At 45.6% G+C, this 24025-nt stretch overlaps 1 protein-coding gene and 1 pseudogene across 2 annotated transcripts in view; one reads left to right on the top strand and one right to left on the bottom strand.

Annotated features, from left to right (window-relative positions):
* The window catches only part of NTM (neurotrimin), a 346259-nt gene that overhangs the window by 25808 nt on the left and 296426 nt on the right, over nt 1-24025 (bottom strand). For both annotated transcript variants that reach the window (XM_066639222.1, XM_066639223.1), the window contains exons 4-6: nt 10990-11124; nt 9797-9917; nt 3398-3549 (exon numbers count right to left, since the gene is read on the bottom strand). In XM_066639222.1, coding sequence (XP_066495319.1) covers nt 3398-3549; nt 9797-9917; nt 10990-11124 — 408 coding nt within the window. The remainder of the gene's footprint in view (nt 1-3397; nt 3550-9796; nt 9918-10989; nt 11125-24025) is intronic.
* Nucleotides 9227-9346, top strand: LOC136662836 (5S ribosomal RNA; annotated as a pseudogene).

Below are 24025 nucleotides of genomic sequence, written 5' to 3'. Positions count from 1 at the left end.
AACATCACAGTGTTGAGGACTCCTCTTGTGGTGAAACATCCAAGGAATTTTGAGGAAAACAAAAAGAACTTGGAAAAGACCTGCAAAATGTTTCAGGTAGCTAAAGTAAGATGCCTCCAGAAGCCCTAACTAGAAATGTCCACTGAATTCTGCAGCTGATAAAGAATTATATTGAAAGATTCTCTCCCTACATGATCAGAAAAAATGCTACTATATCTGGAAATCTGGAACATTGTCCTTTTTGGGGAGGGGAGGGGGATTGTTCCAGGTCTCACTCCAATGTAATGCTTGCAAGCAAAAAAATAAACAGAAGAGAGAACCTCCAGGAAAGTCTTAAGATCAAGAACCAAAAGCAAGCCAACCAAGAGATATGGGTTGGAAGAACAAGCATGCCTAGATAGGTATGCCTAGACAGGAATCAGGACACTTTTAAAATTTAGCTGAACCATTGGGGTGTACATCCATGTCACGTGCGAGGCTATGAGTTCAAGCTGCACAAAATGCACTTAGGCCCAAATCCTAACCAACTCTCCAGCACTGGCATAGCTGTGCCAATGGGATGTATGCTGCATCCTGCAGTCAGGTGGCACTCACGGAGGCCTCCTCAAAGTAAGGGAATATTTGTTCCTTTACCATGATGCTGCACTGCCTTTATGTCGGTGCTGGAAACTAGGTTAGGATTGCGCCCTTAAATACACATTAAATTCTCTTGCCTGAAAGTGAAACTGGAAAGATTCAGGCTGGAACCAACAGTGGATTGTTTGCTTTCACAAAGAATTGAAAGAAATCTGATGAAGGTATCTCTACTTGAGGGGTTAACACTCATTCCGTTGACAGCTCTGTGCCCAGGTCTGGCAGGGTTGAGCATTACATCTAAAAGTAATCTGACCAGAGCTTACAATGGGCCCAAGGAAATTAAATGTGACATGATGCCTCTACCCTAGCAGTTTTAACTCTCTTTGAAATGATTTGTCTCTAGCCTTAGGTTTGCAAAACAGGGGTCAAGCAGCCTGGCTTGAAGATAACATCTCTGTGTTGTCCCATATGGAACCAGGGCTCTTGATCTCATCGGTAACAGAGTGAGTTGGAGAAATATGCAGAGGACCAGTCTAGCACAGCTATTAGCCATGTGGTAGCTGAAGAGACCCTCCATGTTCCGAGCCAGACTGCATAGGAGTACCAGATGGGGGTGATAAACAAAAGCCAGTTCATCTTTATGCCTTGCTTGTGAGCTCCTGGCTGACCATTCCGGGATGCAGAGTGCTTTGATTAGATGGTTCTTTGGATTGATCCAACAAGTTAATTTGGGAAGGGGCCACAGATGGAGTGCCTGCTTTGCATGCAAAAGGTCCCAGATTCAATTCCTGGCCTTTCCAGGTACAGCTGCAAATGACTCCTGCAAACAGCCCTGAACAGCTGCTGCCAGTCATGCAGATCAATGGTCTGACTCTGCATAGGGCAGTGTCTTAGGTTCCTGTGCAATTCCCATGTTCTGCTTGAGAGCCTTTTGCACATTTACCTCTCTCTAACTGACTGCAGCAACCACAGCTGAGTGGGGAACAAGTATTTAATAGAGACTCAAGGACTTTACGGACAGGCAGTCCCAAAGCAAGCCACAACAATTGGAAGCTGTGCATTATTTTTAGGTCTATTCAAACCAAATCACTGTTTGAATCCAAATCTTGCATCGGACCTCTGCTTCTGTAATAATCCTTGGACTGAGGTCCTTCCTCCAGAAAAGAACAGGATACTTTCTAAGTTCAAAGGGGGCACCGAAGGAAGTTGTGGAGAGAGTTCACAGGCTACAATATTGGAGAAATAAGCCAGAGCAGTTAAACTGCAGCAATTGGTCATCAAGCCAGAAGTCACCAGGGATCACTGCCTTTGATCACCCGAGACTGTTCCCATGTTCAGTAACTGCAAGAACACAATTTCCTGCAAGTTTAATGGCTCTTTGTACTTCATACTGTATTACAATACTGCTTGAATTCTGCCCCCTCGCTGCTCTCCGGGTAGAGAATTTCGGGAAGTACTAGACTATCAAAGAAGAGAGCAGGTTTGAAGAACGATCGCTTAACCCATTGCTTCTGTGGAAGAGAATTCAGTGTCAAGCTTTATAAAACCAAGTTTCTACTCCCTATGGTTGTACAGCTGGGTTTGAAAATGCTGTTCAAGAGCGAATTCCTCCCTGATCGAGGGCAGGTATTCTGCGCTGGTTAAGTTCTAACAGCAGCTCTGAACAAAGAGGGTGGGAGGGAATATAAAGGGGAGAAGCTTCAGAAAATCGAATGAGTTCCTAGAATAGGAAAGACGAGACTGCACAAGCACTGAGGACACGTGACATCTCTCCCACTGCAGCCCCGGGTAATGCCCCTGAGCAAGCAAAAGAAAAAACAGAGATGTTTTTACAAGGCTACTCAATTTTCAGTGACTTTCAATGCTAGAGCCCAGGTTAAATCACCGGTATCTCCAAGCAAGACTGGGAAAGACCTCTGTCTAGACATCAGAGCTGCTGCCAAGCAGCGTGGTTGCTACCGAGTTAGAGCAGCTATTTTCAACCTTTTTCATTGCGCGGCACACTGACAAGATGCTCAAATCATCAAGACACATCATCAGTTTTTTGACAATTGACAAGGCACACTACACTGCTGGTGGGGGCTCGCACCCCCAATGGCCCCTCAAATAAATAACCCTCCCCAAACTCCTGTGGCATACCTGCAGACCATTTGTAGCACACCTGTATGCCACGGCACTGTGGCTGAAAATCATGGAGTAGAAGAGTTCACAGTCTGGTTCAGCAGACTGCAGTTACATATATCCATAGCAATGTGTGTCCAAGTTTGGGGTAAATGAAGAGGAGGCCTGGGAAAATGGGACGGCGAAGCCCCATCTCATCTGAAGCATGTTGATATTATGGAAGAAACAGACATGAAGAAAGACCTGGCACCCAGATTGCCTCCTGTCCCTTCAGGAATTGCCCCTTTCCCAAATTTCCACCCTGCTGACTTATCCACTGTGTTTCTTGTCCCACTGCCATTTATAAGGCTACTTGCTAGAAGCCCAACATCAGGGTAGCTGATGCGACATGTGTGCAATGAACTTGGGACATCCTTCTTTAAGAGCAGAAGTAAACGGCCAAGAGGATACGCTCTATCCAGGCAAAACCCCAATATAAGGAGGGATGGAACTGGCTATCGAGATTGTCCACTCTTTCATTAGCAACCATAATAAAATAATATCCTGGATTTAGCATTTGCCCAGCTCTGATCAGTGCAGCTCCCATCTGTTTCCACCACCCCTTGCCTCGCAGATAGGTCCCTTTTTTTGTTCTTCCGCCTGCCCCTCTTTCTCACCCACAGTCCCATTGCCAAGTCAGAGAAAGAAAGCCTACACTTACCATACAGAATGATGCTAGCGTTGGTATTTCCTAGCTGGTTGTAGGCCACACAGGTATAATTTCCATAGTCCTGCTCAGAGACATTGAAGAAAGTCAGGCGGGATAAGAAGGCCTTATTTTCAACTTTCAATCCTTTTTGTCCTTCGAGAAGCCTGAGGTGAGAAAAATAAGGGAAATACCAGGACATATGGGGTGGGGGGAAAGAGAGAGAAGGAGACTGTGACAAATCCATAATGAACAATAAATCAGGTATTGAGGATTGGAGAACTCTTTCAGAAACTGCATTGCAATCTAAAATTTACTGCAGTTGGACATCCTAACTAAATTCTAGCTCCCACTTGGGGTCTCTTCCGATGCGATTTTCTGCGTTCACACAATCACACTTTATGAAATGATTTCATTGGAAACAGAAATGGGAACTGGGCAGCTACAGTCGTTTATCTGCGGCTGATCCCATGAGGATCGTGGGCTCACTGGATTCACGCTCCTTTCCTTTCCTACTCCTGTAGCCTTGGCCACAACAGGAAGCTCAAGGCAAGTGTTGCTTCCCTTGCAGCAGCCCTTAAGATGTAATCGCTTTGTTCACTGTGCAGGCAAACCCAACTGACACAATTTTTCCATGTGCAATAGGTCCGATGGAGTTAGAAAGAGTGATCCAGTGAAAGAATTTCATTGCAAACCTAAAAGGGACCTTCACATTAGAAGAAAACACAAATGCAAAGAAAGATCTCAGCTTGTGAAAACCACATTCCAAATGGAGGAGCCAGAAACTCCATCCTTTCTGGATGGAGCCAGAAAACTTCATCACATGTCACAAACCATGATGGTTATGCATAGTCTGAGATTAGCTGGTCGCTCATCATGAGGGCCAGGTGGGAATTTTTTTGCTGTCATCTGAATTGGTCATGGAGGGCAGTTTTTTGCGCCTTCCCCGGACTGGCGAGGGAGGGAAGGTGTGCTCAATAGGGTTAATGCATTAAAAATTGTGTTTAATAAAGTGGCCCAAGTTAAACCCCAGTGCAGTCTAGTATCTTTGTTGGGGGGTGCAAGGGTAAATAGAATGCCAGATATGGGAGTGGCAGTGAGATGCAAGTATCTTGTGGGCTTATGCGCTCCCTGAGACATCTGACGGGTCGCTGTGAGATACAGGAAGCTGGACTAGATGGGCCTATGGCCTGATCCAGCAGGGCTCTTCTTATGTTCTCATTAACCTTAGCCAAAGTCTTTTGACCCCCAGTCATAAGAATGTAAGATCCCTCAGGAATTGGATGAAAAGGTCCACCCTGTCTGACATTCCATTTCTGACAGTGGCCAAGCAGAAGCCTCTTGGAAGTATTATTATTTTTATTAACAACAGTATTTATATACCGCTTTTCAACTAAAGTTCACAAAGCAGTTTACAGAGCAAAATCAAATAACTAAATGGCTCCCTGTCCCAAAAGGGCTCACAATCTAAAAAGATGCCAAGGAATACCAGCAGATAGCCACTAGAACAGACAGTGCTGGGGTGAGGCGGGCCAGTTACTCTCCCCCTGCTAAAAAAAGGAGCACCCACTTGAAAAAGTGCCTCTTACCCAATTAGCAGGTAAGTACATGAGCACAGCCTCTCCTTAGAAGAAACTGTGGCACATGGGCAGTGGGTGGGAGAGAGACTGGCCTTTTCCATCATGTTGCCTTCCAGGACAAAAGCATTCTGCTCCTATTTACTGCAGTAAGAAGGAGAAAGTGTGCGTGTGTACCCTTGGAGTGTGTGTGTGCACACACAGACCCACACCTTAATTTGTATGTTAAGCCTGGTTTATAGGTAGGAACTTTGCAACACCCTTACAGGAAAGAGCATGAAGCTGTTGGGTCCCCACTTTGCACTATTTAGCTGTTGTAAAACTCTTTGCTTTTATTATTATTTGTCTTATTTACAACAGTAATTTATATACTCCTTCTCTCTGCTTTCTGTACCTAAGCATCTCCCCCCGCTCCAGTTCCCTTTGGTAACTCACATTTTTATCTAGATAACTCTTGTTGTTGTATGATGATTATGATGATGGTGATGATGATGATGATGATGATGTAAACTCTGCTAATTTCACCCAACAGGCTCCTGCCCTACATGACCACTGCCTTGGCTTGCATTTGATCCTCACTGACAGCTCACAGTAGCTTCCCATTTGAATACATTATTCATAATTGAAGCTCACAACATAGCCTGTAACTTAAAAGAATGCCTAATCAAATGGACAACCTCTCTGAATGTGTGTGTTTGTGTGTTTTAATGAACCTCTTTACTACTGAGATAATTAGTGAGGGGGGAAGACTAAAGCATCCAGCAATTTTCTATGGGAATTACGTAAACTGAGAAGGATTCCTTGCCCTTTTGTTTTCTCAGGAAATCGGATAAATAACCGCTATTCATAATCTGGGTGGAATTACCACAGAGGAGCCCTGGTGCAATAATGAACTTTGGCAATGAAGTATATTATTAAACATAATTTCAAACAATATATCCAGAGGAATTTCTTGGGGGGGAAGGGTCTGTGCTATACAAATATGATTACTCCCTTGCACCTCCTGTTCATTACAGTCATTACTATTTGAGCTGTGACATCTGTCTCCTTCCCAGAATGACATAAAGTACAGGTCTCTGCTCCCACAGAGCTTACAGTCTCTATTTTCACAGTGGGGGGAGAAGACAAAAGCAGGGGAGGGAGTGTTAAGGGAGCAAAGAATGGAGAGAGGAGGAAGGGCGGGATACAGAAGCAAATGTGTTCCTTCAAGTCATGAGTGATCATCTGTTTGCTTGTCCTGTAGATCAGGTTCAAGCTTATCCTTTTCACTGTTCACCTGTTCAAGCTGAACAGTGAAAAAACCCTCAAGTTTTTTCTTGGAAGTCTTGCCCTAATGAGGAGAATAAAAAGGAACATAAACTGTGGCAAAAGAAATGTAAGAAGGTGATACTGGAGGCCAAGCAAGACTATGAGGAACGCATGGCCAGCAACATTAAGGGGAATAATAAAAGCTTCTTCAAATATGTTAGAAGCAGGAAACCCGCCAGAGAAGCGGTTGGCCCTCTGGATGGTGAGGGAGGGAAAGGGGAGATAAAAGGAGACTTAGAGATGGCAGAGAAATTAAATGAGTTCTTTGTATCTGTCTTCACGGCAGAAGACCTCGGGTAGATACCGCTGCCCGAACGGCCCCTCCTGACCGAGGAGTTAAGTCAGATAGAGGTTAAAAGAGAAGATGTTTCAGACCTCATTGATAAATTAAAGATCAATAAGTCACCGGGCCCTGATGGCATCCACCCAAGAGTTATTAAGGAATTGAAGAATGAAGTTGCAGACCTCTTGACTAAGGTATGCAACTTGTCCCTCAAAACGGCCACGGTGCCAGAAGATTGGAGGATAGCAAATGTCACCCCTATTTTTAAAAAGGGAAAGAGGGGGGACCCGGGAAACTATAGGCCGGTCAGCCTAACATCCATACCGGGTAAGATGGTGAAATGCCTCATCAAAGATAGGATCTCAAAACACATATACGAACAGGCCTTGCTGAGGGAGAGTCAGCATGGCTTCTGTAAGGGTAAGTCTTGCCTCATGAACCTTATAGAATTCTTTGAAAAGGTCAACAGACATGTGGATGCGGGACAACCCGTGGACAATATATATCTGGACATTCAGAAGGCGTTTGACACGGTCCCTCACCAAAGGCTACTGAAAAAACTCCACAGTCAGGGAATTAGAGGACAGGTCCTCTTGTGGATTGAGAACTGGTTGGAGGCCAGGAAGCAGAGAGTGGGTGTCAATGGGCAATTTTCACAATGGAGAGAGGTGAAAAGCGGTGTGCCCCAAGGATCTGTCCTGGGACTGGTGCTTTTCAACCTCTTCATAAATGACCTGGAGACAGGGTTGAGCAGTGAAGTGGCTAAGTTTGCAGACGACACCAAACTTTTCCGAGTGGTGAAGACCAGAAGTGATTGTGAGGAGCTCCAGAAGGATCTCTCCAGACTGGCAGAATGGGCAGCAAAATGGCAGATGCGCTTCAATGTCAGTAAGTGTAAAGTCATGCACATTGGGGCAAAAAATCAAAACTTTAGATATAGGCTGATGGGTTCTGAGCTGTCTGTGACAGATCAGGAGAGAGATCTTGGGGTGGTGGTGGACAGGTCGATGAAAGTGTCCACCCAATGTGTGGCGGCAGTGAAGAAGGCCAATTCTATGCTTGGGATCATTAGGAAGGGTATTGAGAACAAAACGGCTAGTATTATAATGCCGTTGTACAAATCTATGGTAAGGCCACACCTGGAGTATTGTGTCCAGTTCTGGTCGCCGCATCTCAAAAAAGACATAGTGGAAATGGAAAAGGTGCAAAAGAGAGCGACTAAGATTATTACGGGGCTGGGGCACCTTCATTATGAGGAAAGGCTACGGCGTTTGGGCCTCTTCAGCCTAGAAAAGAGACGCCTGAGGGGGGACATGATTGAGATATACAAAATTATGCAGGGGATGGACAGAGTGGATAGGGAGATGCTCTTTACACTCTCACATAATACCAGAACCAGGGGACATCCACTAAAATTGAGTGTTGGGCGGGTTAGGACAGACAAAAGAAAATATTTCTTTACTCAGTGTGTGGTCGGTCTGTGGAACTCCTTGCCACAGGATGTGGTGCTGGCGTTTAGCCTAGACGCCTTTAAAAGGGGATTGGACAAGTTTCTGGAGGAAAAATCCATTATGGGGTACAAGCCATGATGTGTATGCGCAACCTCCTGATTTTAGAAATGGGTTATGTCAGAATGCCAGATGCAAGGGAGGGCACCAGGATGAGGTCTCTTGTTATCTGGTGTGCTCCCTGGGGCATTTGGTGGGCCACTGTGAGATACAGGAAGCTGGACTAGATGGGCCTATGGCCTGAACCAGTGGGGCTGTTCCTATGTTCTTAACTACAATTCCCAGGAAGCCTTGCAGGTCTCTTGTTATCTGGTGTGCTCCCTGGGGCATTTGGTGGGCCGCTGTGAGATACAGGAAGCTGGACTAGATGGGCCTATGGCCTGATCCAGTGGGGCTGTTCTTATGTTCTTTTGTTCTTATGTTCTTAAGTTATTTGGATTGTTCCACAATAACTGATCAGTCCAATTGGTCCATTTCCTCAAGCCCCTTCCAGCGTCCCCCTTTCCTTCACCAGTTACCCAATTCCATAAGAGAAACCATTCTTACCTTGGAGAAAGGTAGGAGGTGCCAGGCTGCAGTGGGCAGGAATATGCTCCTGCAGGGCCTCCACTCAGCTGCACAGGCCTCTCTTCATCCTAAAAGTGTGGACACTTTCAAGCACCCCAATTTCAGGCTGTATAAGGCGGCCTATGGCAGTTGGGCAGGGGCTATGCCAGGCTGGATGGACTTACTTAGTTTGCACATTTTTATACCACTTTTCCTCCAAGGAGCTCAGGGTGGTGTACATGGTTACTTCCTTGTCCTCACAACAACCCTGTGATATACCCAATTGATATATGACATGATAGCATTATTCCTAAAAACTGTGATTTTAGCAATTTTGGTCACTAGTGGTGACAACCCCCCACCCAGTGCAGCCTGTACCCTCCGCAACCCGCTAACGATGCCCACTGCATCATCCTGTTTACTCTCTTGGGTAAACTATAGCAGGGAAAGGCTTGGGGGATGGTCTCTTACTTGATTGTTTGCATTCTTTAATTGAAACTAATAAAAACCTTAATACGAGAAAATGAATTGAATCACATATTGATTAAAGGCAAAGAAAGGTACATGTACCAATAGCTGTGCCTTACAGGTTTAATTTACTGCAAAAGTTACATATGTATTTATACATAGCAACTGTTACCCTGCACATGCCCAATCTCGTCTGATCTCGGAAGCTAAGCGGGGTCAGGCCTGGTTAGTACTTGGATGGGAGACCGCCTGGGAATACCGGGTGCTGTAGGCTTATACCATAGTCTTTCGAGACTGAAGGTTGCCAACCATAAGTATTTCTAATTTAAAAAATAATAATATTTTCCAAAACCTAATGGAATGTATATGTATTAAAATGGAGGGGACAGGAAGCAAATGCAGTGAAATAATTGGATGTCAGTGTAACTGAGAATTAATCCCCACCGGTTCCTGCACTCAGAATTATCAGTGAATTAGCCTCCCGTCTTCATCTATACCTGGTCACTGAAAGGGCAGTGGGATACCCAACTCCAACTCCCTCCATTCTGCCTAACTCCTCTCCTCCAACTCTGTGTGTGTGGTACAGGGGTCCTTACAACATTTTCGTAGATAAGTAGGTAGGTAAGTAAATTCCAGTTGAGATTTAGCTCATAATAGCAGGAACCCAGTTAAGTCACGGTCACAACAGCAGGAACCCAAGACCAGACGCAGTAGATTCACCTACCTTTTGTCATCTTTGTACCACTGAAATTCTGCTGAAGGTACTGCAGAGGCTTCACACTGAAGGATGCCCCTCTGTCCGACCGGCACCCCAGTGTTCTTTGCATCTGAGATGTATGGCGGGTCTGGAGAGAAAATAACAGTTTGGGGGTTACTCTCCTTAGCTGTTCGAACTTCCTTTGCTCTGCGATTGCTTCAAGTTCCTTCTTTGCTTATGTGTTTCACTGCATGCAGACCCAGGCAGCAATGTCTGCATATGCAGGAATGCACAAAAGCATGAGATAAAACGATTGTGTGTGCACCTGATTGAATGTAGGTTTACCTAACTGAACGTGTGCAAGTAAGTGAGAGCTGGAGTTCTGTAAGCCAGTGTTTCTCAATGTTTGTCCCCAACTGTACAGCTTTGCATGGTCCACCTATTGGTAGTACCACCGGAAGTAACTGCCGAGGGTGTCATTGCCAGTTATTTTGGGATTAAGAGGTCAGATGCAATGCAACAAACATTGATAAGAGGCTCAGGGCGGATAGGAGGACTTTCTCAGGCACACATAAGGTGCACCCTGGAGTTCTGCCTGCCTCCTATCCCTGCTTGCACATTGTGTTGCCGGTCTTGCTGCCAAGCAGCAGGGGTCTGGATTTCCATGAGTACGACTGGACACCACCTCAAGTACCGCTAGTGGTAGGAGTACTACTGGTTGAGAAACAGTGCTATAAGCTGAAATGGTGCCGTGATATGCCTACATGCATGCACATAAGCACATGTTCACTTGGTGAATTGGGCATCTGTCCCAGGCACCACTTCTGCTGAGATCGCCACAGAGCCAGACATCTTTGACTTGCCCATTATTAAGTCCCTTTTTTTGGCAATTTTATCTTGGTGCAATGAGTTGGAGAAGGGACATTACTCAATGGCACAGCATGTACTGTGCACGCCAAAGGTCCCAGAGTCAATCCTTGGCAGTTTCAACTCAAAGAATCAGGAAAGATGTCATGGGAAAGACCTTTGCCTGAGACTCTGGAGAGCCACTGTCGGCGAGATTGGACAAAACAGAGCTAGGTGAACTTAGGAACAGATGCAAGTTCATGTGTTTATACTCATTTACTTCTTACAGACCTTAAAGACTCAAAAGGTCCACCATGAAGTAAGGTGGAAGTGCTTCTGGTACTCTCCTCTAAATGTGTCAAAAAATTACTCACAGTTCACCGTGACTTTTACTCTCCGCACAACTGGAGTTGCCACATCATTGGATGCACTGCACTCGTACTCCCCAGACTGCTCCCGGGTGATGCCAGTGATCTCCAAGTACTCATCTTCGCTCAGGAATCCCACAGCTGCAAGGGGTCAGAACAAAAAGCAACATATCTAGGCTGTGCGGCAATACGAAGGGGTGGTCGGGGTACAGATAAACAGCACATCACGTTCACCAAGCACGCCTCTTCCAGCTGGCATTGATACTGATGGGATTTCCTGATACAGCTCTAGAAACAATCACGTCCATTCATCTGTCTAGGTTTCTTGAGGTGAAGGAAAGAAACATTATATATAAATGAGATGGGTAGGCAGCCAAGCTTGGCAGCCTGCCATTGATCATCTATGTGCAGGAGACACCAAAACCTGTTGGCTCCTTTGAGAATGTTATTAACTGTGAGCAGGGGAGTGTCCTGCGGTGTCTGTGTCCAGAGATGCAGCCTTGGAACAAAGATTTCCAGCAGACCCTGAGGACTGGCTCAACATACCGTATTTTTCGCTCCATAAGATGCACTTCCCCCCCCCCCCAAAGTGGGGGGAAAAGTGTGTGTGTCTTATGGAGCGAATACTGCAAAAAACAAACAAACAAACAAAAAAACAAAAAACTCCACCCCAGCCCTGGCCCCGCCCCCTGCCCGCTCGCTCTGCTCTGCTTTCCAGTCAGAGGCTACTCAGAAGTAAGTCTCAGAGTCAGTGGGGCTCACTCCCAGGAAAGCGTGGGTGGGGTGGCAGTCTCACTGCCCAATCCTGTGCATGCCTACTCTGAAGTAAGTCCCATTAGAGTCAGGGGGGCTTACTCCCAGGAAAGCCTCTCCCCCCCCCAAGCCTGGAGCATCACAGCCTCTCTGCAACACAAACACTTTCCCCCCTCTCTCATACACACAGGCTGCCCCCTTCTCTTACACACACAGATGCTCTGCCCCCCCCACACACACACTCACTCACACAGCAGGGGAGGGGTGCTTTCACTCACCTCATCCAGCATCTGAATGTAAGCCCCCCCCCCCCCATCACAAAGAAAAAACTGTCTCCTTGGTCAGAATGCCAGTGTTTGCTTATTGCACAAGCCCCAGGTAAGGCTCGGTTCTCACCATAAATCCAGAGGTTTGTTGTGTCTTGAGAATTCAAGTTGTGGTTGGACTTTCCACTTGTTCATTTGTATTGGAATCACGGAAGAACTGGCGAGGAGGTAGATGTGGTGTCAGCAGTGGCCCCTTTAAGGGTAAGGCCTGGGCATCCAGCAGAGTGTGCTGCACAGCTGCAGCCACTGGAAGGCAATAGGGCCCTCAGGGATATAAGGAGTACCAGAGGCAGAAAGGGTTTGTGGGTTTTGAAGGAGTGCAGGTTGGAGGTAGGAGAGGAGACTGACTGGGTTTATTGAATTTGGAATCTGACTGTGGATCGTGACTGGACTTGGATACCCTGATGGATTTGACTGACCTTGGACTGTAATTTGGCTTATTGGTTCTGGACTCTGATTTGGCAACTCTGATTGATGGAACTGATTTACTTGGTATCTGTGGACTGGAACTGGACTCACTTTTGCTTGCTGCACTGGTGAGTTGCACAAGGGGGACTGATCAGCCTTAAGCGGGCACAAGGCCCAGTGAATTGGGATTTGGCAGAACATCATTGTAGCAGAAAGATAATGTGATCCCCTATTTGTGTGCACCTGCTTTTGTGAGCTTCATAAATTCTGACTCTAGCGGTGATGAGTTATTGGGGTTTCCAGAAAACTAGAGTACTCAAACCTTTAAGTCTTTCCATTTATTAATGACAGTGATAATGGTTCTTAATGCCACTGTTGATTGCTGTTCACTTTACATGGTTCAAATGTTGTTCTGTTATAGTTTATTAAATATTTTATTACACTATTTGATTCAGAATATTTTTTTCCTGTTTTCCTCCTCTAAAAACTAGGTGCGTCTTATGGTCAGGTGCATCTTATGGAGTGAAAAATACAGTACATTAGCAACCAGGAATGGATCTTTCCTGCAAGGTAGGGGCAAGCTGCCCCTCCTGCATCTCCTCATGTCACACAGCTGGGAAGGGGAGAACAGCTATGAATGGGAGGCTTGCTCACCAGCTTAATCACTGCAGATCCTGTTCCCAAAGAAAGAATTCTGGGAACTGTGAAAAGGTTGCTGAAAGAATTCTCACAAATTTGCAGTTCCTAAAGTTCTTAGGAGAGAGTGGCGAGAAAGAAAATGGGTTACTTTTGTAGCTCTGACGTGCTTTTAAAGCTCCAAACAGCCCTGTGGTAAGTCTTCTAAGACATTTTTGCCCCTAATCATTGGAAAGTTCGAGTCTCAAGTGAAATGTGAAGGGAAGAAAGAAGTTTCTTTAATGATCTCTTTAAGGGACAGGGAAGTGGGCTGGGGAGAAGCACAGATCGAGTTGTCTTATTTATTTCTCTTAAATCACTCCATCTCCTTTTATCATATCTTTTGCAGCCAGGGTGCTGTAATTACTGAGCAAAGTGTCTTGGAGACCAGCGTCACACTTAATATTCCTATTAATTTTAAATGGTAGTCCTTGGTACATATGTGTGGCAATTGGTGTCATATTTTAATTAGGCTTGCCCTACACCATCTGAAATTAATAATAGCTTGAATTACCAGTGTAATTTATAAATTAACATTGCTGCAGCATTAGAACATAAATTAGCTCCAGACGGCTGTTTCTGGCATTGGAGACAACGGCACAAAGAACATTTATGGGTGCCCTATCACACACCACACACACACACACAGGAGATTGAGCTAACAACACAAGAGGGTAAAACACAAGAGGGGTGTTAGATTGAGCTAACAACACAAGAGGGCAAAACAACACAAGAGGAACGAAAGCCCAAGAGCATGCAACACTTTACAGCAGTGGTTCCCAAACATTTTCAACTGGCTGTTCCCTTGACCTACTGGGCCATTGGCCACAGCTCCCCATTAGGGCTACAATCCTATAGACTGTATAGGGTGGAAGGTTTTTTGCAAGGACTCCACAGCACTCCTCGGTGGTTCCTGTTTAGGAACCACAGCCTTACAGCATTCACGATCAGTGCGGTGCCTGCCCCCTTGTAAATGTTGGGGTACTCATGATGCATAAGGACATCTCAAATGGGTGCTATGCAATCTGCAAAGAGTACATTAGGATACTTTTGGTTCTTCCAGGCCACTTCAGCTCATAGATGAGGCTGCAGAATACGCTCTCGCATCAACATTACGTACAAGACAATTTTGTATTCTGTGTTAATCAACAACATACTTATCAAAAAGCATTGATGAATTAGAGTGGATCCATCTAGCCTGTTTCCAAGAGATTTCGGCCAGATGTGCCTGAGAAAATCACAAGCAGACTACAAAGAGAATAGCTCTCGCTTGTTGCTTGGCCTCCAGCAGCGGTCATTCACAGGTACACTGCTCCTGAACATGGAGGTTCTATGCAGCCGCATGGTTACATAGCCACTGATAGATCTATCACCCATTAACCTATCCACCCACAAATGGATAATGAATAGTGCAAAGAAGAGGGGGGAATCAATGGGCATGAGGCAAGGAGGTGGAAACCTGATGTGTATAGAACATATCTCAAGGGGACAGTGAGGGAACTGGCCTGCCTTGCGTTTTTATTGTAATCAATCCCCCCAAACACACACACACACACACTCATTAAACGCAGATGCTTCACTCTGCTTCTCCAAGTTGGCAGAATTTACCTTCCTTGCCAGAAAGGCCTGGCTGTGTTCAGGGGTGGATCCAGTGTTTATGTTAGGGGAGAGGCACGAGCACTACCTTAACTCCAGAGCCCAGGGCAACCAGATGGGTAGACCTGGGCTCCTGGCTGGGTGCGATCTTGCCATTGACACCCACCCATTGGGTGTTTCCCTGGTATCCAACTTCACTCCCTGTCCCAGTGGGCACCTTTCCCCGCTGGTCCAGCACGTTTGGGGGGGTGCATGCACCCCTGGCTGTGTTCCTTTGGCTCCTCTCTCCTATACAGAAAAACACACATGCCTTGTGACATCATTATAGCCATTCTCATTTACATAATGAGGAATTTAAACTGAATAGATCCCCCTGGATCTTGGTATGTTTATGGAGAACTCGTGCAGGGAAAGTGCCCTACAGGTAGACCACAGCTGTGATACAAGGACATCTGCAAGAGGGATCTGAAGGCCTTAGGAGTGGACCTCAACAGGTGGGAAACCCTGGCCTCTGAGCGGCCCGCTTGGAGGCAGGCTGTGCAGCACAGCCTTTCCCAGTTTGAAGAGACACTTGGCCAACAGTGAGGCAAAGAGGCAAAGAAGGAAGGCCCATAGCCAGGGAGACAGACCAGGGACAGACTGCACTTGCTCCCTGTGTGGAAGAGATTGTCACTCCCGAATTGGCCTTTTTAGCCACACTAGACGCTGTTCCAGAACCACCATTCAGAGCGTGATACCATAGACTTTCCGGACTGAAGGTTGCTTACTACTTAGATCCCCCAAACCTTTGTTTCAAGTAGCACAATAATAGCTAATAACTCAAATAACCAATTCATGCAGCTTGTTTGCTTTCATCTTAAAATTTACACATCCAGCCTTGCTGCAGGCATAAAGGAACAGCTTTACTCAGTCTGCTGCCTTGTGCCTTCTTCCCTACCATGGAAAAGAAGCAAGTGTAAAAGCTCTTGCAGCAGAAACTCACTTTGCTTTTCAGGTAATTGTTTTAAAATAGGATACTCAATTTTAACTTCTCAGCCACTTTGTTGAACAGGAAAATAACAAATTGGAGGGATGGATAAATCAGAAACAGCTACCATCCCCTGCGGTCTGCTTCGACACAAGAAGTCAATCTTACATCTGTGTAAGAGTGTCATTAACTTTTGTCTAAAGAGAAGCTTTGAGGATAATTCTGAGGATTCCTGATTGGATAATATTGTAGAGAAATAGCAGAAGATGCAAAAGGTGTTTTCACAAGACCAGTGGAATTTCTTGGGGGGTTGGGGGTTGGGTAGAACTCACATATCACCCCTACAGCTAGTGTGATGTAGCAGTTGGTGGGTCTGATTAGGTCCAGAAAGGCCTGAGTTCAAATCCCCCCACAGCTATGAAGCTCACTGGGGGACCTTGGGCCAACCACTGTCGTCTACCCTAACCTACCTGACAGAGTTGTGGTGAGACCACAAGGGAAGGAGGACCATGTATGTGTTGCCCTGAGTTCCTCATAAATTGATGACGAATAAATAAATTGATGTTGCTCAGGATGGAGCTTCAAGACTCCTGCTCAGTTTGCACACGTGAGGATTTTCAAGGGCAGCAAAAAATAATTTCAGACTAGAAAACATCTCAGGGGATTTCTACTCATCCCCAGTCCCAAAATAGACTTGGCAACATCTCTTAAAAAAAAAAAAATCAGGTACAAGTCCCCACAATGTGGATTGGGAATGGAATGGGGATAGGAGGTCTTACACTTAGTCCTCAGGCTCATTCCCTGGCTTAAATCACCCCCTCCAAAGCTACTATTAGCTGCTAAGGGGAAAGCTTACAGCGACCTCCCCCCCCCCAAGGAAAAAAAAAGGTCTGTAAGTTTCCCTTCCGCAAGAAAGAGTAGTTTTATGTGGGAGGAGTGGATGGATCAGGTCATGGAAAGAGGAAGATACTTCTCTCCATACATACACACACACACACATCACTGTCCTATTCCAAAATATCCCCTAGCTACATTTTGAAAAATAAACAGATGTCATTCATTCTGATTGTACAACTCACTCATCACACCTAGTTTGTTGACCTTATCATGTTGGACCTTGATCATTTAGTCAGGGCTTTCAAGGACAAGATATATCTTCAACCCATCTCTCAGGTTCTTTTTCACTCTCTGTTAAATGTGTGCACTTGTGTCCACACCCATAACACGTACCGTGCATTCATTTCTATTTCTCACATACTCAAAGGTCCCAAAGGGATGCAACTCAGAGGCCTCCCAGCCGTGGAAGTTCAAAAGAAGTTCTGCTGAGTTGATGCCTCTCTATGCAAACTACATCTTCCTTAGCTCTGTGATGAACTGTTAGCATTGAGATGCTTTCCAAGTTTAGTGTTAGAGTCCCCTTGGAGAATCTCAGTGTGGGGGGAAAAATGCTGAGCTCATCAGTACTTAATAGAACTGACGGGCAAGTCACAAAGGAACTACCCCCCAAATCAATATCCTTTGCAGGGACACACACACACACACTCACTACCACCACCAAAAATAGCAGTTTAATATTCCACAAGCCACACTGAATATACTGAAAGAGAAGAACGGGGTAAAGATCCCTTTATAGGTGACCTAGGATTGGCTTCTCAGCAGCTGCTGAAGTGGATATGTAGCCAATGGCCTCCAGACAGTCCAAGTACAAATTCTGCCTCCAGATACCACCAAGTACAAAAAAGGAGCAAGAATAACTCACAGCCCAAGCCTATGCGTGTCTGCTCAGAACTAAGTCCCATTAGAGTCAATGGGGCTTACTCCCAGGAAAGTGTGGATAGGATTGGGCTGTCACTTGCTTCCTAATTAACAAAGAACCCAGTTCAGCACCCACCTCCCCTCAGCTTCAAGTGGATGGAGACCATTTAGAGCAGCAGTTTTCAGCCTTTTTCATCTCATGGCACACTGTCAGGGCGCTAAAATTGTCGAGGCACACCATCAGTTTTTTGACCATTCACAAGGCACACCATGCTGCTGGGCTCACATCCCCCAATTGCCTTACTAATAAATGACTCTCCCCAAACTCCCAGGGCACACCTGCAGGCCATCCGCAGCACACCAATATGCCATGGCACAGTCGTTAAAAATCGCTGATTTAGAGAGTATGTCCCTCACTAAGTTGCATGCCAAAATCCTGAGCTGTTGGGAAGGCACCAGACCTCATTGCTAGCCTGTGGTTTCTCCCTGTGGTAGAAGGGAGATTCATTAGCTAACCACAGACCATATTATAAGATCACTGTAAGGGCCATTTTGATTTTTATTTGTATGTGGCAGAAAAGTTCACTATTAAAGTCCTTTACCTTTTTTTGTTCTTTTAGGATACATCAAAATGTTAACACCAAATGAATACTGATTCCAGCAGGGAGAACCAAAAGCAGGGGCAGGAGGTCTGGTCTAGAGGGTAGAGCCTCCGTTTGCCTGAAGATAACATCCACAGGTCGCCAGTTCGAGGCCACCGGCACCGTGAATGGTGAGACCTTGAAGCAGCTGACAAGCTGAGCCGAGTTATTCCACCTGCTCTTTGGTGTGAGCGAAGAAGTGTCTTGGCTGCCCTCCATGTGAGAGATGAAGGAGCTGCTTGTCAGCTTGTGTGGGAGGAAATCGGAGGCCAGAATGTGGTACCAGATCAAAAAGATCCATCTTTGGCAGTGTGCCCTGAGATTTAAAAAGTTGGAAATCACTGGGCTAAAGACTGGCAAGAGGAAGGGCTTCCCCCCAACATCTTTTAATGCATGTTTATAGGTGAAGTGGGCATTCTGATCTATATCAGTTACATAGATTAGCCAGGATCCTTTAAGCCAGGATTACCTTTAACTGGGTAAGAGGCACTTTTTCAAGTGGGTGGTCCTCTTTTATTTAGCAGGGGGAGAGTAATTGGCCCACCTCACCCCAGCACTGTCTGTTCTAGTGGCTGTCGGCTGGTATTCCTTTGCATCTTTTCAGATTGTGAGCCCTTTTGGGACAGGGAGCCATTAGATATTTGATTTTCTCTGTAAACCGCTTTGTGAACTTTTTGTTGAAAAGCGGTATATAAATACTGTTGTTGTTGTTGTTGTCCTTTAGGGGAGAGGCCTTGAGAAATCCAGCTTCAGGATCCATGGGAAGTCAACTACCCCTCTGATGGGGTCAGATGCTAGTGGAACAGTTCAGGGCAGGCAAGGGAAAAGTTGTGGAAGTTGCAACCCAGATTCAGAAGGACCAGAAGAAGGTAACATCATCCAAAGCAAGCAGAAGTTGGTTATGAAGAGGAGACAATCAGAGGAAGAGGAGGGAGCAGCTTGGACTGGTAGGAATTTCTCATATTGCAAAATTGCTCTGTTTACAGTTACAAAGCAGGCTGGATCCAAGTTCCTTGGCAAACTGCCCTCCACAGGTCATCTCCTAAATGGGCAGGTCATGATTCATTCTACCATCATCAAATTAAGATTATGAGCAGAGAGGTAGTCACAGGGTTCAGGAGTGGGTCCTACTGAAAGCCCTGGGCCCTAACCGCTCAGCAAAGCCAAACTCCAACTGTCTATAACAAAGACAGACTCTATTTCCTATATTTTCTGGCACTTGTACCTGTTACAACACCTTTTTTTTCCCCTAGTTTTGGAGGTCTGTTAACACACACACAGAGAGAGAGAGAGAGAGAGAGAGAGAGAGAGAGAGAGAGAGAGAGAGAGAGAGAGAGAGAGCTATCATCCACATGTCTGTAAGACTTACAGTAGACTTGGGTTCATCTGTGTTTTCTACAAAAACCTCAAGACCCACCATTCTGCAAAATAGTGATTCAGGGAAGGGGGGGAGCCATACAGTTAGAATTAAGAGCCAGAATGAAGGAGTTTGCTAAAGCAATAAATACTCTCTTTTGACTTCCTTTGAAATATCCACAGATACTGCATCTCACCAGAACACTCCCCCCCCCCATTTGTATTTAACTTTATTCTAGGAGACAATGCAGTGTCAAGAAGAGCATAACAAAACTTCCTTGAAAAAGTTGCAAATCATTCCAAAAGTCTTTTAACTTTCCTTGAAATTCCTAGAGATGGTTCCACTTCAGCTGCACCAAATTCATTGTCCTTGAATTTTGCTGTACATGAGACTCGGAGATAACTGCAATTTATATGGATATTTTAAGACCTTTTGTGGTGATTAACCACAAGGTTCACACCACATCATAAGAGGGGAGAAATAAACATTCAAGATACATCTCTAGAGATGTAAATATATTGTCTAACCCTCTGTTGTCCGGTTGTAGTCTAACCCTCTGTTGTTGTCTAACCTTCCTTGTTAACAGCTGTCCTTTAGGGGAAACCGCAACAGAAGCTGTGAAGGGAAATAAAAACAGGATCAAGAATAAAAAGGAACATAAACTGTGGCAAAAGAAATGTAAGAAGGTGATAGGGGAGGCCAAGCGAGACTATGAGGAACACATGGCCAGCAACATTAAGGGGAATAATAAAAGCTTCTTCAAATATGTTAGAAGCAGGAAACCCGCCAGAGAAGCGGTTGGCCCTCTGGATGGTGAGGGAGGGAAAGGGGAGATAAAAGGAGACTTAGAGATGGCAGAGAAATTAAATGAGTTCTTTGCATCTGTCTTCACGGCAGAAGACCTCGGGCAGATACCGCTGCCCGAACGGCCCCTCCTAACCGAGGAGTTAAGTCAGATATAGGTTAAAAGAGAAGATGTTTCAGACCTCATTGATAAATTAAAGATCAATAAGTCACCGGGCCCTGATGGCATACACCCAAGGGTTATTAAGGAATTGAAGAATGAAGTTGCAGATCTCTTGACTAAGGTATGCAACTTGTCCCTCAAAACAGCCATGGTGCCAGAAGATTGGAGGATAGCAAATGTCACGCCTATTTTTAAAAAGGGAAAGAGGGGGGACCCGGGAAACTATAGGCCGGTCAGCCTAACATCTATACCGGGTAAGATGGTGGAATGCCTCATCAAAGATAGGATCTCAAAACACATAGACGAACAGGCCTTGCTGAGGGAGAATCAGCATGGCTTCTGTAAGGGTAAGTCTTGCCTCACGAACCTTATAGAATTCTTTGAAAAGGTCAACAGGCATGTGGATGCAGGAGAACCCGTGGACATTATATATCTGGACTTTCAGAAGGCGTTTGACACGGTCCCTCACCAAAGGCTACTGAAAAAACTCCACAGTCAGGGAATTAGAGGACAGGTCCTCTCGTGGATTGAGAACTGGTTGGAGGCCAGGAAGCAGAGAGTGGGTGTCAATGGGCAATTTTCACAATGGAGAGAGGTGAAAAGCGGTGTGCCCCAAGGATCTGTCCTGGGACCGGTGCTTTTCAACCTCTTCATAAATGACCTGGAGACAGGGTTGAGCAGTGAAGTGGCTAAGTTTGCAGACGACACCAAACTTTTCCGAGTGGTAAAGACCAGAAGTGATTGTGAGGAGCTCCAGAAGGATCTCTCCAGACTGGCAGAATGGGCAGCAAAATGGCAGATGCGCTTCAATGTCAGTAAGTGTAAAGTCATGCACATTGGGGCAAAAAATCAAAACTTTAGATATAGGCTGATGGGTTCTGAGCTGTCTGTGACAGATCAGGAGAGAGATCTTGGGGTGGTGGTGGACAGGTCGATGAAAGTGTCGACCCAATGTGCGGCGGCAGTGAAGAAGGCCAATTCTATGCTTGGGATCATTAGGAAGGGTATTGAGAACAAAACGGTTAGTATTATAATGCCGTTGTACAAATCGATAGTAAGGCCACACCTGGAGTATTGTGTCCAGTTCTGGTCGCCGCATCTCAAAAAAGACATAGTGGAAATGGAAAAGGTGCAAAAGAGAGCGACTAAGATGATTACGGGGCTGGGGCACCTTCCTTATGAAGAAAGGCTACGGCGTTTGGGCCTCTTCAGCCTAGAAAAGAGACGCTTGAGGGGGGACATGATTGAGACATACAAAGTTATGCAGGGGATGGACAGAGTGGATAGGGAGGTGCTCTTTACACTCTCACATAATACCAGAACCAGGGGACATCCACTAAAATTGAGTGTTGGGCGGGTTAGGACAGACAAAAGAAAATATTTCTTTACTCAGCACGTGGTCGGTCTGTGGAACTCCTTGCCACAGGATGTGGTGCTGGCGTCTAGCCTAGACGCCTTTAAAAGGGGATTGGACAAGTTTCTGGAGGAAAAATCCATTATGGGGTACAAGCCATGATGTGTATGCGCAACCTCCTGATTATAGGAATGGGTTAAGTCAGAATGCCAGATGTAGGGGAGGGCACCAGGATGAGGTCTCTTGTTATCTGGTGTGCTCCCTGGGGCATTTGGTGGGCCGCTGTGAGATACAGGAAGCTGGACTAGATGGGCCTATGGCCTGATCCAGTGGGGCTGTTCTTATGTTCTTATGTTCTTATGTTCTCCTTTTGGGTTTTTGCTCTTATGTTTTCCTTTCCTTTTTTTGAAACTTTAAACTAAAGCCATATTTTGATGGACATCTCCGCAATAAATAAAATCCGAAGCTTTTTAAAATCTCAAGCCTGCTGAGACCATTTAAAGTGCACAGGGCAGCAAATAAAACACAAATCCCGTTCCAAACCAAACGTGTATTTGCTAGCTTCTCAGCCTCTGGAATATATTATTATCTTTCCCCAACACCTCTTTGCCCCTATAAAATGAGATTTAATATAGTCTTTTTCTGCAGCATCCCCTGCTGGATGCCACCAGCCATTTTATCTGTCCATGGAGGAAGGCGCAGATTGAGAGTAATTGCTGAAACACAGTGCTCCATGGCCTCTGCATTTTTTTTACCTACTTATAATGGGGAGCCTCGCTGAGATTTGGAGACAAATTCTCATGCATTAGTGACCGCTAGGAATGGGAAGAAACAAATAGACTGGACCTGGGGAACAGCACAGGGGTTAAGTAAACACAATCTGTAAACACAGCCCAAGCTCCGGCAAGAAGTAACCGGAACACACATCAGGTTACATCCCCCAGGGCAATTAGAATAAAGAAGAGGCATTTATCTATCTAGATAGCAGAGTTTCTCGACGTCTGTCCCCCTCTGTACCGCTTTACGTGGTCTACCTATAGGAAGTACAACCAGAAGTAACTGGCAATTATGTCTTCACCAGTTACTTCCAGATTGGGAAGCCAGCTGTGACGTGACAAATACTGGTAAGAGGTTCAGGGCAGACAGGAAGGCATTTTTGAGCAGGCAAAAAGTGCACGCTTGAGCTCTTCCTGCCCAGCTGAGCCTCCTACCACCGCTTGTTGCATTGCATTGCTGGTCTTGCTGCCAGGTGGCAGGGGTCTGGGGGTCCCACGAGTACCACCAGACACTACCTCAAGTACCACCAGTTGAGTGGTGGTGTACCACTGGTTACCACTATGAGTACCACTGGTTGAGAATCACTGATCTATATCATGGAAAGGAGGGGATAAGAGCAGCGCAGCCATTACAGTGGTTCACCTTCTTCCTCCTGCTGCTCGTGAAGAAATCTCACTTTGCATGCAAAAGGTCCCAGGTTTGATCCTGGGATTCTCCAGATAGGACTTGGAAAGAGTTTTCTCTGAAACCCTGGAGAATAATTTCCAGTTGGTGTAGGACATACGCAGCTAAACAGAACAAAGGTCTGATTTGGTATAAGGCAGATTCCTGTGCAACAATCTTGATATACCCCAGATAAACCAAGCCACTGCTAACCGCTTCCAAAGCCTCTTCTGTTTTCCACCAGAGGCAAAGCATCTTGTTAGAAATTTTAATAGGCACTACTCGCTAGACACTCCTGGGAGCCTCCTGCTGTCATGATCAGGCCTTGTTCAATTCCTCCTTGTTGAAACAGCTTTTGTGAACTTTTAAAAGGATCCCTCTATAAGGGCACAATTAAGGGGCTGAAATACTGCAGGAATTAATATTAAGCTCACTCATTCCTCAGGGCAGCAAAACCCAGTGCAAGCGGCTCAAGTTATTATTACTATTAACAATAATAATAGTAATAGAACACAGGCTATTGAACAGGCAAGAGTCAGTTTTCATCACACGCATGTTCCCCATTCATAGACTAACTGCACAAAAAGGCCTATTGATTTACCTAAGTAAATGAGATTCCACCTCTCCTCTCCTGCCGCAGATTTGGGTGTGTTTGTGTGTAATCTGGCACTGACTCACACAGCAAAAGAAAGCATGTGCTTCCACACACTGAAGATTTTTGCAAAGGTGAAACCCATAATCAAGGCAGTCACATGGCACAGGTTTGGCTGAGCAGCACCATTTCAGATGGCAGGTGGGGAAAT

The sequence above is a fragment of the Tiliqua scincoides genome, chromosome 11 (assembly GCF_035046505.1).
Source record: "Tiliqua scincoides isolate rTilSci1 chromosome 11, rTilSci1.hap2, whole genome shotgun sequence".
NCBI lineage: Eukaryota > Metazoa > Chordata > Lepidosauria > Squamata > Scincidae > Tiliqua > Tiliqua scincoides.
Note: the sequence above shows the minus strand (reverse complement) of the source record. Positions and strands in the feature narration are given on the sequence as shown.